We start from the raw sequence: 18,203 nt of genomic DNA, 5'->3' as shown, positions 1-18,203 counted from the left end.
TGTGAAGTACCATTAATTTTATACGATAATTATTCACTAGTCTCGAGTAAATTGTAGATTCAATTTGAAAAAATAAATTTTCTTTTTTGACAAAATCCTAGTTTTGTGAATATGTCCAATGCAGCAATCCTTTTTTCGCGACTCCGCCGAAAAAGTAGTGGTCCACAGGCTTTTTACCGCAGGTAAGAGCATATATCCATACAGGTCCTAGCTTATAGTCCATAATTTTTCAATTCCTCTGTAAGAGTGGAGGGATCTTTTGGGTCAAGATTATAGTCTTCCCTCTCCCCATGTGTAGATGTTATGCGAAGGGCATCTAACTTGTCTTGGCTTCTTTATTAGTTATGGCGTATCTCGAGACGGAAAATTATGTACCTGCAAAAAAAAGTATTTCCTTAGATAATTGACCTATGAATTTGGCAATGTCTGTCATAGCATCAGGCCACTTTGCTCTATTTATTTCAGATACTAAGATATAAGTCGGGTTAAGTTATCTTTGAGCTTACTATTTGAGAAGCTTTAACAGCAGAATTGGAGAAACCTAACCACTTGACAAAATTTGGAATACTGTAAACTGTTCTTGTAAATGGAGGATTTGAGAGCTGTCATCCGAGCCCATCAAAATCCTAAATTCTCTTGAATTTCTTGGCACTTATTCAAGAAAAATTTCAGAAAAAATATACACCATCGAAGAAAAATATTCACTAAATCTAACGATGGATCATTAACGATGGCAACCATGCGTACATATATGACAGTAACTGAAAGATAGACAGGTATACGCATCAAAGGAGTAAGAAACATGATCAATTAGAAATGGGGCTGTGTTATCTGTTGCCGAAAGAACTGTTGTAATAACCAACTCCTAAAAAGCAACCAGCTTTCATTCTTCAAAGATAAATGACATTTTGGCTGGCAACAGTGCAAAAGGCGCTATGTCACACGATATAAATTTTTCAGAGCTCCGTTTTCTGGCCACATATATCCAGCAGGGAGTTCGACACAAGTTGTGCAGATTATCGTATTGAGTGCCGTAGTCAGCACGGGTTTGGGTCTGCTCAGAGCCCGTGTTCAACCATGCTATTTTGGCGGGTTACAATTTTGAGGAACCCGTGTCCAACACGCCTGGAACTCGTAAGATGAAAACGATTTAAAATTTTGCCGAGTTAAACACGGAGAACCTGAAAACGATTTTTGTCGAACCCGCTCAAAACACGCTTCAAACCCGGTGCCTAAAAGCACAACTCTAGAGAGGAGAAAAGCGAAGAAATGTATATGGAGTTTGATTTATGTCTAAAGAAATGTTTTATTATTATTACCCCCCCCAGAAAAATCCCGGCGTTCTCGCCTGCTATTCTTCAGCACTTTTTGCTCTTAATCTCTGATTTCCTTATGGGGCGCCTATCCTTGCCGTATGCCGTAATGGTCATCTATTAAATTGGAAGTTCAGTAGCAACTAGAATCAGGTAGGATAGGAACTGTACATCGAACTTCGTTTTTTAACTTACGTCCATCAAGAAAAATGAACGCTATTTGGTCACTTTGTCGCTTGTCACTTTGGACGCTGGTCTTGATTCTAACAATGCTGCTCATCAGCAGTACTTTCATGGTTTATACACAAATGGATCAGCTTGGTAATTATAAAGGTGCTGTGTGACAGTCAAACAGTTCGTGGTAACGAACTGTAGTAAGGAGCGACCCGGCTCAATAGTAACCAAAACTCTAAAAAATGGAATTTTGATGCCAATAGTTACATCAAAAGAATCGCATTTTAATGCTGATTTTAAATATATAAATTTCATCAAGATTAGTCCTACTCGTCAAAAGTTACGAGCCTGAGAAAATTTGCCTAATTTTAGAAAATAGGGGGGAATACCCCCTAAAAGTCATACGATCTTAACGAAAATCACACCATCAGATTCAGCATATCAGAGAACCTTATTGCAGAAGTTTCAAGCCCTTATCGACAAAAAGGTGGAATTTTGCATTTTTTGCCAGAAGACAAATCACGGATGCGTGTTTATGTTTTTTATTATTTTTTTTTCCCCAGGGGTGATCGTATCGACTCAGTGGTCCTAGAATGTCGCGAAAGGGCTCATTCTAACGGGAATTAAAAGTTCTAGTGCCCTTTTTAAGTGACCAAAAAAATTGGAGGGCACCTAGGCCCCCTCCCACGCTCACTTTTTCCCCAAAGTCACCGGATCAAAATTCCGAGATAGCCATTTTATTCACAATAGTCGAAAAACCTTAAAGCTATGTCTTTGGGGACGACTTACTCCCCCGCAGTCCTCGTGGGAGGGGCTGCAAGTTACAAACTTTGACCTGTGTTTACATATAGTAATGGTTACTGGGAAGTGTACAGACGTTTTCAGGGGGGTTTTTCTAGTTTGGGGGGGGGGAGAATTGAGGGGGGGTACGTGGGAGGATCTTTCCATGGAGGAACTTTTCATGGGGGAAGAGACTTTCAATGGAGGGGGCGCAGGATTTTCTAGCATTATTTAAAAAACAATGAAAAAATAAATATGAAAAGTTTTTTCTGCTGAAAGTGAGGAGCAGCATTAATACTTAAAACGAACAGAAATTATTAAGCATATGAGGGGTTTACCTCCTCGTAATACCTCGCTCTTTACGCTAAATCATTTTTAGTAATTTCAACTATTTATTCTACGGCCTTTGTGATTCAGGGGTCATTCTTAGGGAATTGGGACACAATTTAAGCTTTAGTGTAAAGAGTGAGGTATCGACGAGTGGTGAGCCCTTTCATATACGCAATAAAACATACGAATATAGAAGTTCGTTACGCTTCGTAAGTTACGTATATTTTTTACTTATGAGAACGTTAGTAAAAAATTAAAAGTTATAGTTGCCTTTTTGTGTAATAAAAAAATTGGAGGGCAACTAGGCCTCCTCTCTCGCTCCTTTTTTCTCAAAATCTTCCAATTATAACTATGAAAAACCCATTTAGCCCAAAAAAATTAATATGCAAATTTCGTTATAATTATTTATGCGCGGAGAGCCAAGATCAAAAAATGCATTAATTTAAAAACGTCCAGAAATTAAACAAAAAAAAAGAAGTTTTTTAAATGAAAGTAAGGAGCGACATTAAAACTTAAAACGAACAGAAATTACTCCGTATATGAAAGGGGCTTTTCGTCCTCAACGCCTCGCTCTTTACGCTAAAGTTTTTTAAATTTTTAAGAAGTCGAGTTAAGAGAAAGAGTCAAACTTTAGCGTAAAGAGGGATGCGTTGAGGACGAAAAGCCTCTTTCATATACGGAGTAATTTCTGTTCGTTTTAAGTTTTAATGTCGCTCCTTACTTTCATTTAAAAAACTTTTTTTTTGTTTAATATATGTAAAGCTTAGAATTATGTGTCATATGCTCAAACTCAGCACTGTCTGCTGAATGGACTTGTCTCAGGTGTCTTCTCTTATCACATTCTCGAGATGCTAGGAAGCATGTATGCTTTTCAAGATAGGTTGTATCTGCTTTTTTCACTCACAAAAAACATTGAAACCTGAAGTTAGTCATATCAGAGTATTTGTTGATGTATCTTGGATGTCAAAAAAGTTGGATGTGTACCCAACATGTGCTGAATAGCAGTAAACAATCCCAAACACACATTTCTTCCTTTTTTCCTCTCTTGGAATATTCATGTCATGTAAGATAACGCCTTTTGTTGCTGCCGCAAGCCAAAATGCCATTTATATTTGAACAACTGACAACTGACTAATTGCTTTTTCGGTGTTGGTTATTACAGGAATTCTGGCCTCCACAGAAGGTGCAGTGCCAATACTAATAGATCAACTTTCTTACTTCTTTGATGTGTGTTCCTCTCTATCTTTCAACTGCTGTCATATAAACACATGGCTGCCATCATTTATGATCCATCACCAGTTTTTGTGATTAGTTTTTCTGACCTCTGTTTCGTTTCCAATAATTTTTGCAATAGAACTTTTTTTTGTTTTATTTTATTCATATTGTTAGATTTTCCAGGAACGTTCAGTTGAATTTCTCTGGAAACTCTAGTTTTGAAATAGACTTGGGCTTTATAAAAGTCAATATACTCGTATATGAAGTCATTTCTCTAGGGCTTTGCTTGTTGAAATATCTAAATTAAACTTAGAAAAACTTCGATGATACCGACAAATGAATTGAATAATTGCAATTCAGTTACTTTTTTTGTAATCTAGTGATTTTTTAAGGGTGCTACGGTAATTTTTATGTAGTAATGACAGCCCTACATATAAAAAAAAGAAATCCAAAACGTTATTTTGTTTTCTTCCTTATTTCCCGTTGTATGTGGTCACTGTTGCTTTCAAAGCTGAAGGCTGGGAGCTACTGACATAACCAATTATATAGGTAGATAAGTTTCTTCTGTTGTAAAGTTTATATTCAATAATAACTGTATTTACATTTTTTTTTTCTTTTGTAGGTGAAATCTATGTCCAGTATGGAAATGATCCAATTATTCTTTTATCAGAAGGAGGTCAAAAGATTTTTAAATGTTGGAAATGTGGAAGGACATACCGATCTAAAAGGTCGCATCGTAGACATGTATCCTATGAATGTGGTGGCAAGCTACCGTTTCTATGTCCAGTGGAAGGATGTCCGAAAAGATTTTCGAGGAAAATGACTTTGAGGGGTCATATCAATTTGTGCCATCCTGGTTTCTAAGCAGGGATGTCACTCAAAGAAGATCACGGGCATGTCATATTTCTAAGATTTTCTTGAGGTAAATTACTGTTAGGATTCATATCAATTTGTGTCATCTAGGTTTTTAAGACGGGATGTCAATTGGGGGAAGTTAGGGGCATGTTCTCTTCCTCAAGGCTCCCTGAGGTAAATAGCAAGGAAGGGCCATGTCAGTTTATGGCATCCTGGTTTTTAAACAGGGATGTTAGGTAAGGGAAGGGCTGGGTGGCATTTCATCTTCCTAAATCTCTGAGCTTTATGAAATACACACCCTAATGTACCTGTTATTGGTTGGTTCCCATTTCAACAGCACTGTCTTATTGGCGGAGTACCTTCCTCAAGAATACCAAGCTTTTTTTTATATAAACATTAAAATTTAGCAGATTATGGAGTCATCGATAGATGGTTTATTGATGAGATCAACCTTGGGTAAATTTAATGTATAATAGGAATATTTATTTATGTGAAGCTGTAAACTTTCAAATTATCCAGTGCTTGTACTTTGTTTTTGCATACACGGGCACTTCTGGAATTTCAGTTGACTTTAAGTCAAAATTTATGTATTTAAATCCAAAACCAGGCTGTTACCATCCAATAGCTGGTATATAATCTGCTAAATATTGACGTTTCTGGAATTAAGTCGATTGTAAATAAAAACAAAGCAGATATTAGTTCTGTCGACTGAGTAGAAAAATCTCATCCCAGAAATTTTTCTGCATTTTCTAAATAAAGGAAAAATTGTAAATGTCTTTGTCCTGTGTTATACATTTCTTTGTATAAAAAAAACTTCTTTGTTTTTTGTTTTTTTTTTAAATGTCATTCGAGAAATTTTTCTGTTTTTTCTAAACAAGGGAAAATTTGAAAATGTCTTTGTCCTGTGTTATGCCTTAAAAGTTCCGCCTTTAAAATTGCCGGAATTATAGTTACTTGTTATAATTCTAACTTTAAAAGCTAACTTCGTATTGGGGCGTCGTCAGGGAGTCAGACTCCCTCCTCTTAAAATACTTTTTCGTCTCTTCTATTAACTTAATGAATAATATTTGTTTTTTATTTAATCTTGTTTCTATCTGTGAATTGTCTTTATGTGCGTTAAAATAACAGAAATTAATAGAATGTGAGATTTTCTTTTGACTTGCTCTTTCTATATTACTTTTTATAGTTGTAATATACATTATCTGTTTATGAAATAAAAATAGATTTGCCTTATGTTTTTTTTTTAATGTGGGTAGACTTGCGTTATTGATTGTTATGTTTTTTACTCGTTTTTGTTGACTGATTAAATAAAAAAAACAATTTTTTTTAACTGAAAGTAAGGAGCGACATTAAAACTTAAAACGCACAGAAATTACTTTGTATATGAAAGAGGCTGCTTCCTCATCAACGCCCCGCTCTTTACGCTAAAGTTTGACTCTTTCTCTCAATTCTTCTTTTTAAAACAGTAAAAAACTTTAGCGTAAAGAGCGGGGCGTTGATGAGGAAGCAGCCTCTTTCATATACGAAGTAATTTCTGTGCGTTTTAAGTTTTAATGTCGCTCCTTACTTTCAGTTAAAAAAACTTGTTTTTTTATTTAATTTCTGAACGTTTTTGAATCAATGCATGTTTTGATTTTGGCTCTCCGCAGAGGAATAATCAAAACGAAATTTGCATATTTTTTTTTTTTGGCTTAATGGCTTTCTCATAATTTTGATCGAATGATTTTGAGATAAAAAGAGCGGGGGACGAAACCTAGTTGCCCCCCGATTTTTTGGTTAATTAAAAAGGCAACTAGAACTTTTAATTTTTTACGAATCTTTTTATTGGTAAAAGATTTACGTAACTTATAAATTAGCTTACGTAAAGAACTTTTGTATTCTCATGTTTTTATTACATATATGAGGGGATTCGCCCCATCGTCAGTACCTCGCTCTTTACACTAAAGCTTAAATTTTATCCCAATTCATTAAGAATGACCCCCTGAATCACAAAAGCCGTAGAATAAGTAGTTGAAATTACTGAAAATACTTTAGCGTAAAGAGCGAGGTATTAGAAGGAGGTGAGTCCCTCATATGGGTAATAATTTCTGTTTGTTTTAAGTTTTATTGCTGTTCCTTACTTCCAGCTGAAAAAGCTTTTTCACTTTTATTTTTTAATTGTTTTTTTTTAAATAATGCTAGTAGCCTATATCCTGCTCTCCCTTCATGGAAATTTTCTTCTCCCATTACAAATTCTCTAAGGAAAGTTCCCCCAGCATATCCCCCTCTTCTCAACCCCTCCCCCAAACCAAAAAAATCCTCCTGAAAACGCCTGTATACTTCCCAATAACCATTACTATATGTAAGCACAGGTCAAAGTTTGTAACTTGTTGCCCCACCCACGGGGACTGTGGGGGAGTAAGTCGTCCCCAAAGACATAGTTATAAGGTTTTTCGACTACGCTGAATAAAATGGCTATCTCAGAATTTTGATCCGTTGACTTTGGGAAAATAATTAGCGTGGGAGGGGGCCTAGGTGCCCTCCAATTTTTTTGGTCACTTAAAAAGGGCACTAGAACTTTTCATTTCCGTTAGAATGAGCCCTCTTGCAACATTCTAGGACAACTGGGTCGATACGATCACCCCTGGGAAAAAGAAAAAAAAACAAAAAAAAACAAAAAAAACAAATAAACACGCATCCGTGATCTGCCTTCTGGCAAAAAATGCAAAATTCCACATTTTTGTAGAGAGGAACTCAAAACTTCTACAGTAGGGTTCTCTGATACGCTGAATCTGATGGTGTGATTTTCGTTAAGATTTTATGACTTTTAGGGGGCGTTTCCCCCAAATTTTCTCAGGCTCGTAACTTTTGATGGGTAAGACTAAACTTGATGAAACTTATATATTTAAAACCAGCATTAAAATGCGATTCTTTTGATGTAGCTATTGTATCAAAATTCCATTTTTTAGAGTTATGGTTACTATTGAGCCGGGTCGCTCCTTACTACAGTTCGTTACCACGAACTGTTTGATTTCGTTCGAAATCTTTTTTTCGTCTTTATTTTTAGATGTATGTTCAACAAAAACAAGTCCTTAACGTTGAAAAATTTAATTATGAAAGAAAGTGGAATAAACGGTCAAGTAAATTCAGTAACTATTTTTTTTTTAAGATTAGCAATAAATGTGTATTATAGAAACAGATAATTCTGTGCCATAATAATTTCTATTGTCCAGGATAAACCAAACAATATTAAATCCATTTTAATTTTTTCTACTTGTCTTGAGGTGTCAAACATGGATTATGGTGAATAGGCGTTTTTAAAAACTGAAGTTCGGGGTTGAAATGCAACTCGTGTCATTGCCCTCTTTTCTCTAATCAAACAGTTCGTGGTAACGAACTGTAGTAAGGAGCGACCCGGCTCAATAGTAACCAAACTCTAAAAAATTGAACTTTGATATCAATAGCTACATTAAAAGAATCGCACTTTAATGCTGATTTTAAATATATAAGTTTCATCAAGTTTAGTCTTACCTATCAAAAGTTACGAGCCTGAGAAAATTTGCCTTATTTAGGAAAATAGGGGGAAACACCCCCTAAAAGTGGTAGGATCTTAACGAAAATGACACCATCAGATTCAGCGTATCAGAGAACCCTACTGTAGAAGTTTCAAGCTCCTACCTACAAAAATGTGGAATTTTGTATTTTTTGCCAGAAGACAAATCACGGGTGCGTGTTTATTTTTTTTTTTTTTTTTTTTTTTTTTTTTTTTTTTTTTTTTTTTTTTTTTTTTTTTTTTTTTTTTTTTTTTTCTTTTCCCCAGGGGTCATCGTATCGACCAAGTGATCCTAGAATATCGCAAGAGAGCTCATTCTAACGGAAATGAAAAGTTCTAGTGCCCTTTTTAAGTGACCAAAAAAATTGGAGGGCATCTAGGCCCCCTCCCACGCTCATTTTTTTCCCAAAGTCAACGGATCAAAATTTTGAGATAGCCATTTTGTTCAGCATAGTCGAAAACCATAATAACTATGTCTTTGGGGATGACTTACTCCCCCACAGTCCCTGGGGGAGGGGCTGCAAGTTACAACTTTGACCAGTGTTTACATATAGTAATGGTTATTGGGAAGTGTACAGACGTTTTCAGGGGGATTTTATTTTGTTTGGGGGTGGGGCTGAGGGGGGTGGGCTATGTTGGAGGATCTTTCCTTCGAGGAATCTGTCATGGGGGAAGAAAAATTCAATGACAAGGGCGCAGGATTCTCTAGCATTACTATAAGAAAACAATGAAAAATAAACATGAAAACGTTTTTTCAAATGAAAGGAAGAAGTAGCATTGAAACTTAAAACGAACAGAGATTATTACGCATATGAGGGGTTTTAAAAATACTTTAGCATAAAGAGCGAGGTATTTAGGAGGAGATAAATACCTTGCTCTTTATGCTAAAGTATTTTTAGTAATTTCAACTATTTATTCTACGGCCTTTCTGATTCAGGGGTCATTCTTAAAGAATTGGGACAAAACTTACGATTTATTGAAAAGAGCGAGGTATTAACGAGGGTACAAACACCCTCGTATACATAATAAAAATAAAAGGTTATGAAAGTTTGTTACGTAAGTTAATTCTTAAGTTACGTATATTTTTTACTAATAAAAATGTTCATTAAAAATTAAAAGTTCTAGTTGCCTTTTTAAGTAACCGAAAAATTGGAGGGCAACTAGGCCTCCTTCTCCACCCCTTATTTCTCAAAATCGTCTGATCAAAACTAAGAGAAAGCCATTTAGCCAAAAAAAGAATTAATATACAAATTTCATTTTAATAATTTATGTGCGGAGAGCCAAAACCAAACATGCATTAATTCAAAAACGTTCAGAAATTAAATAAAAAAAAACTATTTTTTTTAGCTGAAAGTAAGGAGCGACATTAAAACTTAAAACGAACAGAAATTACTCCGTATATGAAATGAGTTGTCCCCTCCACAATCCCTCGCTCTTTACGCTAAAGTTTGACTCTTTGCCACAATTCTACCTTTTAAAACAATTAAAAGCTTTAGCGTAAAGAGCGAGGGATTGTGGAGGGGACAACTCATTTCATATACGGAGTAATTTCTGTTCGTTTTAAGTTTTAATGTCGCTCCTTACTTTCAGCTAAAAAAATTAGTTTTTTTTATTTAATCTTAGTAAGAATTAGCATGTTTTGAACAATCTTTAATTTTTTTTAATCCTCAAGCCAGTTTGAAACCTTACCGTAGCTCACGTACAAACAAACAAGAAAAGAGAAAGCGTCTCAAATTTCTGACATGAGTATCTGTCGTGTTTACTAGGATTGATAAGTATCAAACAGTTCGTGTGGTAACGAACTGTAGTAAGGAGCGACCCGGCTCAATAGTAACCAAAACTCTAAAAAAATGAATTTTTATATCAATAGCTACATCAAAAGAATCGCATTTTAATGCTGATTTTAAATATATAAGTTTCATCAAGTTTAGTCTTACCCATCAAAAGTTACGAGCCTGAGAAAATTTGCCTTATTTAAGAAAATAGGGGGAAACACCCCCTAAAAGTCGTAGGATCTTAACGAAAATGACGCCATCAGATTCAGCGTATCAGAGAACCATACCGTAGAAGTTTCAAGCTCCTATCTACAAAAATGTGGAATTTTGTATTTTTTGCCAGAAGACAAATCACGGGTGCGTGTTTATTTGTTTGTTTGTTTTTTGTTTTTTTTTTCTTTTCCCCAGGGGTCATCGTATCGACCAAGTGGTCCTAGAATGTCGTAAGAGGGCTCATTCTAACGGAAATGAAAAGTTCTAGTGCCCTTTTTAAGTGACCAAAAAAATTGGAGGGCATCTAGGCCCCCTCCCACGCTCATTTTTTTCCAAAGTCAACGGATCAAAATTTTGAGATAGCCGTTTTGTTCAGCATAGTCAAAAACCATAATAACTATGTCTTTGGGGATGACTTACTCCCCCACAATCCCTGGGGGAGGGGCTGCAAGTTACAAACTTTGACCAGTGTTTACGTATAGTAATGGTTATTGGGAAGTGTACAGATGTTTTCAGGGGGATTTTATTTTGTTTGGGGGTGGGGCTGAGGAGAGGGGGCTATGTTGGAGGATCTTTCCTTGGAGGAATCTGTCACGGGGGAAGAAAAATTCAATGAAGAGGGCGCAGGATTCTCTAGCATTACTATAAGAAAACAATGAAAAATAAACATGAAAACGTTTTTTCAAATGAAAGGAAGAAGTAGCATTGAAACTTAAAACGAACAGAGATAATTACGCCTATGAGGGGTTCTAAAAATACTTTCGCATAAAGAGCGAGGTATTTAGGAGATAAATACCTTGCTCTTTATGCTAAAGTATTTTTAGTAATTTCAACTATTTATTCTACGGCCTTTCTGATTCAGGGGTCATTCTTAAAGAATTGGGACAAAACTTACGATTTAGTGTAAAGAGCGAGGTATTAACGAGGGTACAAACCCCCTCGTATACATAATAAAAATATAAGGTTATGAAAGTTTGTTACGTAAGTTAATTCTTAAGTTACGTGCATTTTTTACTAATAAAAACGTTCATTAAAAATTAAAAGTTCTAGTTGCCTTTTTAAGTAACCGAAAAATTGGAGGGCAACTAGGCCTCCTTCTCCACCCCTTATTTCCCAAAATCGTCTGATCAAAACTAAGAGAAAGCCATTTAGCCAAAAAAAGAATTAATATACAGATTTCATTTTAATAATTTATGTGCGGAGAGCCAAAACCAAACATGCATTAATTCAAAAACGTTCAGAAATTAAATAAAAAAAACTAATTTTTTTAGCTGAAAGTAAGGAGCAACATTAAAACTTAAAACGAACAGAAATTACTCCGTATATGAAATGGGTTGTCCCCTCCGCAATCCCTCGCTCTTTACGCTGAAGTTTGACTCTGCCAAAATTCTACTTTTTAAAACAATTAAAAGCTTTAGCGTAAAGAGCGAGGGATTGCGGACTACTATCAGATAATATTTATGGGATATTGATGAAAACATATTATTTGCACGCTGGTCGTCAAAAAGGCGTATCAAAAATCTCTCAGAAACAGCTGAGGTTATTAAGTTGAAACTCTGAGGGCTTGTTGAAGGGGATGCTGGAAAGTGATTAGAGGTCATCTAGTCTCTCTTGTTCTTTTTAGACATCCCAAGCCCAACACTGGTCAAAATTTGAACAGCAATTTTGTTCAAAATAATCGAAAGTTCTAATAACTATGCCTCCGGTGACGCCACGCCAACCACAGCCCTCCGGGTATGGGTTACAAATTGTGCCGTGTGTCCATTTTTTACCAAGAGGGTTTATCATTGGGAAGGGGGGGGGTTGTTTTCTCCTGGGTTTGTCTGAATAGGCTATTAAAGTGAAAACTTCATGGAATGTCAAGGGGGTGCCGAATGAAATCAAATTGCTCTATTTGCTTCCAGATTATCAAAAGTGTATGCGCAATATATTAAGCACGGCTTAAGGGTATTGACTTGACACTTTCAGGGCCTTTACTTCAGTTAAAAAAGCTTTTTGTTTTTAATTTAATAAATGTTAAGATCCAAGTGCCATACCAGGCAGGTTATGCTTAAAATAGCATTAAATATTGAATTTTGACATCATATTTAGATTCTCTAGTCTTAAAAGAAGTAAAAATAATACTTTACTTGAACTCCATCAGTAGACTAGATTACAATATGAAAAATTCCAAGAACAACACAAGTGGTTTTAGGGGCAAAAAGTAAGAACTGAAGCTACGGACCCGGACATTCCTTATGTACTCAGCCGTACAAAATAAGCCACACAACTTAGCTGTTTCTATGAATCCAACTCTTATCTGTCAGGCCACGTTTTCAAAGTTGGTTTTCATGACTTCATCACTAGCTTTAGCCCAGCAAAGAGCGAGCCCCGGTCAATAATTTTTCTAAAAAATAGTTGATGTGTTCTGAAAAAAGAACTCCTTTAGGAGGTGTCTACTGAGAATTTTATTCTATTTGGTCCTTATTTAGAAATAGCAGTGTTCAGTTCTAAATATAAATATACAAATGTTTTGTTCTTTTAGGTAAATGAATTTCTATATGTAAATGTACCAGTGTTCAGTTCTTTATTTAAATGTATTTCGACATGCCTTTTGGGTGCTATAATGACACGTTCCTTCATTCCATTGTAATTGTGATTTGTCTTCTAACATAATATTTCATATTACAACATTTTTGCAATTCAACTTGATTTTTGCGCATGCGTCACAAAACCAAAAGTGATTCCACCCCTGGGGGAAAATTACGTAATTTGCTCTTGAAATTCTAATATGGATATAGATGAATGTGACCGTAATTGGAACCAACATTGTTGGTTCCGTAACCGGAATCTGATTGTTGGTAGTTGATTCCGGGCTTTACAAGGGTTATGTCTTTGCTCTTCATTTTCGTTCATCATTACCTCAAACATTTTTTCAATGCCCTTTGCTTTAGCTCTTTAGATTAGTCCTGTTACGTTCGTGGGTCCAGACTGTTGCTTGTCTTCTAACTGCATATTCTTTGCGATTCATTATCGTTCATCATTACCTCAGACATATTTTCCATGTCCTTTATTTTAGCTGTTCGGATTGGTCTTGTCACGTTTAATAGTCAGGTTGTTCTTTTTTTTAACAACCTTTGAAATAATTGACGCAGATAATGCAAGTTATAGCATTCCACATTATTGTAGTGAATCTTCTGATAACCATTTGAGAAATTTTTCACCAAAACTAGATCTTACCCCAGGGACTGGTGAGCAATGGCAGTGCAGTGGCTAAAGTACTCCCTCCCCTGCAAAAGAAGATTGAAGTTCGAATCGTTCTGCAGTAATGTCAAAAAATTGATATATCAAGCAATTTTTTTTTTTGGGGGGGGGTTACTTTGGGCAGTTGTTTGTCCTTTATTAGGCTGCATTTATCGCTGCAATCATGACTTTTATGATTATGCCATATGTCACAGACTGGAGAGAGGCCTTCGGCATGTTCTTAACTGGATATAGTAAAGAATGAACCCCAGAAAACCAGGCAACAGAGTCATTCAAATATGACATCATCTTGTATGTGAAGACCGAGTTTTTGTCAAAAATTTTATTTTATTTTCGATATTATGTTTTGGTACTCATAAAAAAACTAAGTATAGCAATTTCCTTTCAAATGCACCCTCAAACAGAGGGTCTAGCGTTTTCTTTCCTTCCACCGGAAATGGATGTATCAAGCAATTTTTTTTTTTTGCTTCTGTAGGCCGTTGTTTGTCCATTATTAGGTTGCAGTTATCGCTGGAACCATGACTTTTATGATTATGACATATATCACAGACAGGTGAGAAGCCTTCGGCATTTTCTTAGCTGGATATAGTAAAGAATGAACCCCAGGGAATCAGACAACAGGGTCATTCAAATATGACATCATCTTGTATAAGAAGGCCGAGTTTTTGTCGAAAATTGTATTTTATTTTCGATATCATGTTTTGGTACTCACAAAAACACCTAGGTATATCAATTTCCTTTCAAATGAAAATTTTCAACCGGAAAATTTTCCTAGCGGGAAATTCCCCGTCCAAAATTCTCGGAAATTCCTGAGGCAAAAAATACAGCGCTGACAATTCCCCCTGGATAATTCCTTTGACATGTAAGACTGAATAACCAAAGGTAAATTAAGACAAATAAAAAGAATGAAGAAAATAAGGGATTCTTGAAAATTCTACCTGTATTCAAATATTAGTGTTGAATATATGGTGTCCTCCCAAAAAATGTCACAAATGTGTTTTCATTTGTTGCTTTTTTCCAGGGGTAATCCTGTTCAGTCGAAGGTTCCGTAAGGTAGAGAGAGGGCTCATTACAAAGGAAATTAAAAGTTTTACAGCTTCTTTAAAGTGACCAAAAAGCGCCACGGGAAAGCGGCGTTTTCTGCCGTTTTGCTGTGTTTTCTGCCAAATTACGTAGTCCATGCAAGTAAAGGTAATTACGACAGGAGAATCTGGGGAAGAATCCAAGGCGTTCTGAGGAACGCCTTGGACGATACTTAATACTTTTTTGTGAACAAGGCTCGGTGATTTTTTGAAAACTTTCTTCACTTAAGCTATTGCCTCATTGATTGGAAAAAGGGAATCTGTCAGTTTTGAATTTGCTTTGTCATCTAAATCAAAAAAAAAAAAAAAAAAACCCTTAAAGGTACTTCAGATGGGAAACCTTCTGATGTACGCCCAATGGACGATTCCAAATACTTTTTTTGTGAAGGGGGATTGATGTCTTTTTGAAAACTTCTTTGCTTAAACCATTGCTTGCATATTTGGAATTAGAAGCTCTTCCAATTTTAAATTTGATCAATCTTGATTTAGCGTTTGACTCCTTGTTATTTAAATTTAATTAGAAAAAAATGCCCCTTAAAGGTACTTCAGATGGGAAACCTTCTGATGTACGCCCAATGGACGATACCAAATACTTTTTTTTGTGAAGGGGGATTTATGTCTTTTTGAAAACTTCTTTGCTTAAACCATTGCTTGCATATTTGGAATTAGAAGCTCTTCCAATTTTAAATTTGATCAATATTGATTTAGCGTTTGACTCCTTGTTATTTAAATTTAATTAGAAAAAAATGCCCCTTAAAGGTACTTCAACCGGAGCCTCTTGATTGCGCCTAGTGGACGCCTTCCTGATCGCAAGGGGTGAACTGGTATCATTTACTCTAGTTGTTGGTAGGGGTGTAGCATATAGTGGGAGGAGGACGCCCTACTCTATGTTTTCAGCCATTCAAATAACAAATTTGAGCCGGTAAAATAGTGGAGTGTAGCGTCACTATTTTACTTTCTCAATTTTTTATTAGCTCTATTGGGCTGATAGAACGTAAAACCAATGAAAGAGGATCAGTCTCAGGCGGTAAAGACCAAAAAGAAATTTCTATGACGCATGGATTATTGTTTACAAATACAAAGTTTTTTCCTCATCTTGGCTGATCTTTTTCCATTTAATCTATGAATTTGGATTTAATGCGGTTTTTTTTCTTATAGGTGAATTTGGTTATCAAGATGAATCAGCTCCAATTACTGTTACAACTGAAGATGGAAGGACTTTGTACAAATGTGCTACATGTGGTAGAGAGTACCAAGTAAAATCAACTCATAAAAGACATGTGAGATATGAATGCAGCGGTAAAAGACCCTTTCAGTGCCCAATTGAGAAGTGTTGGAAAAACTTCGCGAGAAACATTCATGTGAAAAACCATATTTTGACCGATCATCCAGATTTTGTTGCTAGTGGAGATGAATGGTATGGAGATACCATTTCTGGTCAACGCAGAAAGAATTTAGAAAAAAATTAGAACTTAGAATCAATTCAGAAAAACTGCTAGAAATCATGGATTTTGATGTGAGGAAAGATTGTATGTCTGTGAATATTCTACAATATGTCTGAATTTGTCTCAAGTTATTTTATCAATTAAAGTAATTTCTTAAGATCTAACTGCTTTTCTAAGTATGCATACCACCCCATTATCGATTGCTCAAAATTGATGCGTCCACTTTAGTTTGGGTTTTAGAATCACCATACTGACTGGTCGAATTACAAAAGTGAATTCTTAAAAAGTTAAGTTAAGACAATTAGTTGTGTTTTATGCCCATGTAGTGTGTTTTTTTTCTCCTTCTAATCATTTTTCTGTGCTTCTAATTACTTTTGTGTCATAACATCACAGGTCAATAAATACAACATATTTTCGCATAAGATTCAACTTAAGAATACACCGACAATATTTGACGTGCCTGTTTAGTTTCTACATATGTTATAGTAGCGAAAGGGTTAGTAGCACAGCTAAAGGGCTAAACAGAAGAGCTAAAGGACTAGTAGTTAAAACTAGTAGTACATCATCACTGCCACACATAAAGGTCTTATCTGACATTTTTTTTGCTTATGGGGTAATTGGCAAAACGTACTGGTAAGCTTATCTCAATTGAAGGATCAGTTGGGTTGTGTAGGGTGAGGAGGTTCAAAGTATGATGTTTTCCTGCTAATCTTCACTTTGAGAACAACTTAAAAAGATGTTTTTGTTAGTTATTTCAAAAGCGTAATAATGTCAGATATGATTGGCTTGATATGCAGTGGCTTTGACCTCAGCCTGGTTATAATGGACCCAGAGATCGAACCCGGCTGTAGCAAAACACTACACGGCCGATACGAGGACCTTAGTAGTCAAGAAGCGTCATAAATCCGATACAATACAAAAACAGTGATAGAATTGATAGCAAAATAAAATTGTGAGCCTTTGAGGCCTTAAAAGTATTGTTGCAAGTAATATGAAATACTATGATTGATGGTTTCTGACAATCTTTAAGTGGGGTATAATTTTCGAACAGTTCGTGGTAACGAACTGTAGTAAGGAGCGACCCGGCACAATAGTAAACGAAACTCTAAAAATCGGAATTTTGATGCTAAAAGATACATCAAAAGAATCGGATTTTCATGCTGATTTTAAATATATAAGTTTCATCAAATTTAGTCTTTGTCATCAAAAGTTACGAGCCTCAGAAAATTTACCTTATTTTGGAAAATAAGGGGAAACACCCCCTAAAAGTCATAGAATCTTAACGAAAATCATCACACCATCGCATTCAGCGTATCGGAGAATCCCACAGCTAAAATTTCAAGCTCCTATCTACAAAAATGTGGAATTTCGTATTTTTTGCCAGAAGACAGATCACGGGTGCGTGTTTATTTGTTTGTTTGTTTTTTCCCAGGGGTCATCGTATCGACCAAGTGGTCCTAGAATGTCGCAAGAGGGCTCATTCTAATGGAAACGAGAAGTTCTAGTGCCCTTTTTAAGTGACCAGAAAAACTGCAGGGCACCTAGGCCCACTCCCACGCTCATTTTTTTCCCAGAGTCAACGGATCAAAATTTTGAGATAGCCATTTCGTTCCGCATAATCGAAAACCATAATAACTATGTCTTTGGGGATGACTTACTCCCCCACAGTCCCTGGGGAAGGGGCTGCAAGTTACAAACTTTGACCAGTGTTTACATACAGTAATGGTCATTGGGAAGTGTACAGACGTTTTCAGGGGGATTCTTTTGGTTTTGGGGGGTTGGGTTGAGGGGAGGGGGCTATGTGGGAGGATCTTTCCTTGGAGGAATATGTCATGGGGGAAGAGAAAATCAATGAAAAGGACGCAGGATTTTCTAGCATTACTATAAAAAAAAAAACAAAGAAAAAATAAACATGAACAAGTTTTTTCAGTTGAAAAAGTAAGGAGTAGCATTAAAACTTAAAGCAAACAGAGATTATTAAGCATATGAGGGGTTCTAAAAATACTTTAGCATAAAGAGTGAGGTATTTAGGAGGAGATAAATACATCGCTGTTGATACTAAAGTATTTTTAGTAATTTCAACTACTTATTCTACGGCCTTTCTGATTCAGGAGTCATTCTTAAAGAATTGGGATAAAACTTAAGATTTAGTACAAAGAGCGAGGTATTAACGAGGGGACAAACCCCCTCATATACATAATAAAAATATAACAATATAAAAGTTTGTTACGTAAGTTAATTCTTAA

General features: G+C 35.8%; 1 protein-coding gene across 3 annotated transcripts in view; it reads left to right on the top strand.

The window, feature by feature from the left end:
- Nucleotides 1–18,203, top strand: part of LOC136026339 (longitudinals lacking protein, isoforms N/O/W/X/Y-like) — a 170,247-nt gene that overhangs the window by 140,809 nt on the left and 11,235 nt on the right. The window contains exons 5-6 of one of the 3 annotated variants that reach the window (XR_010617271.1): nucleotides 4,435–4,734; nucleotides 15,671–15,899. The exons of 1 other annotated variant lie outside the window; for it this stretch is intronic. Coding sequence is in view for 1 of the 2 variants with exons in the window: in XM_065702778.1 (XP_065558850.1) it covers nucleotides 15,671–15,981 (311 nt within the window). In the remaining variant the exon portion in view is untranslated. Of the gene's footprint in view, nucleotides 1–4,434; nucleotides 4,735–15,670; nucleotides 16,122–18,203 lie in introns of those variants that run through there. One more of the 3 variants, XM_065702778.1, reaches the window with a different exon arrangement.

The sequence above is a fragment of the Artemia franciscana genome, chromosome 4 (assembly GCF_032884065.1).
Source record: "Artemia franciscana chromosome 4, ASM3288406v1, whole genome shotgun sequence".
Taxonomy (NCBI): Eukaryota; Metazoa; Arthropoda; class Branchiopoda; order Anostraca; family Artemiidae; genus Artemia; species Artemia franciscana.
The sequence above is the reverse complement of the archived record's forward strand: the minus strand, read 5'-3'. Positions and strand labels throughout refer to the sequence as shown.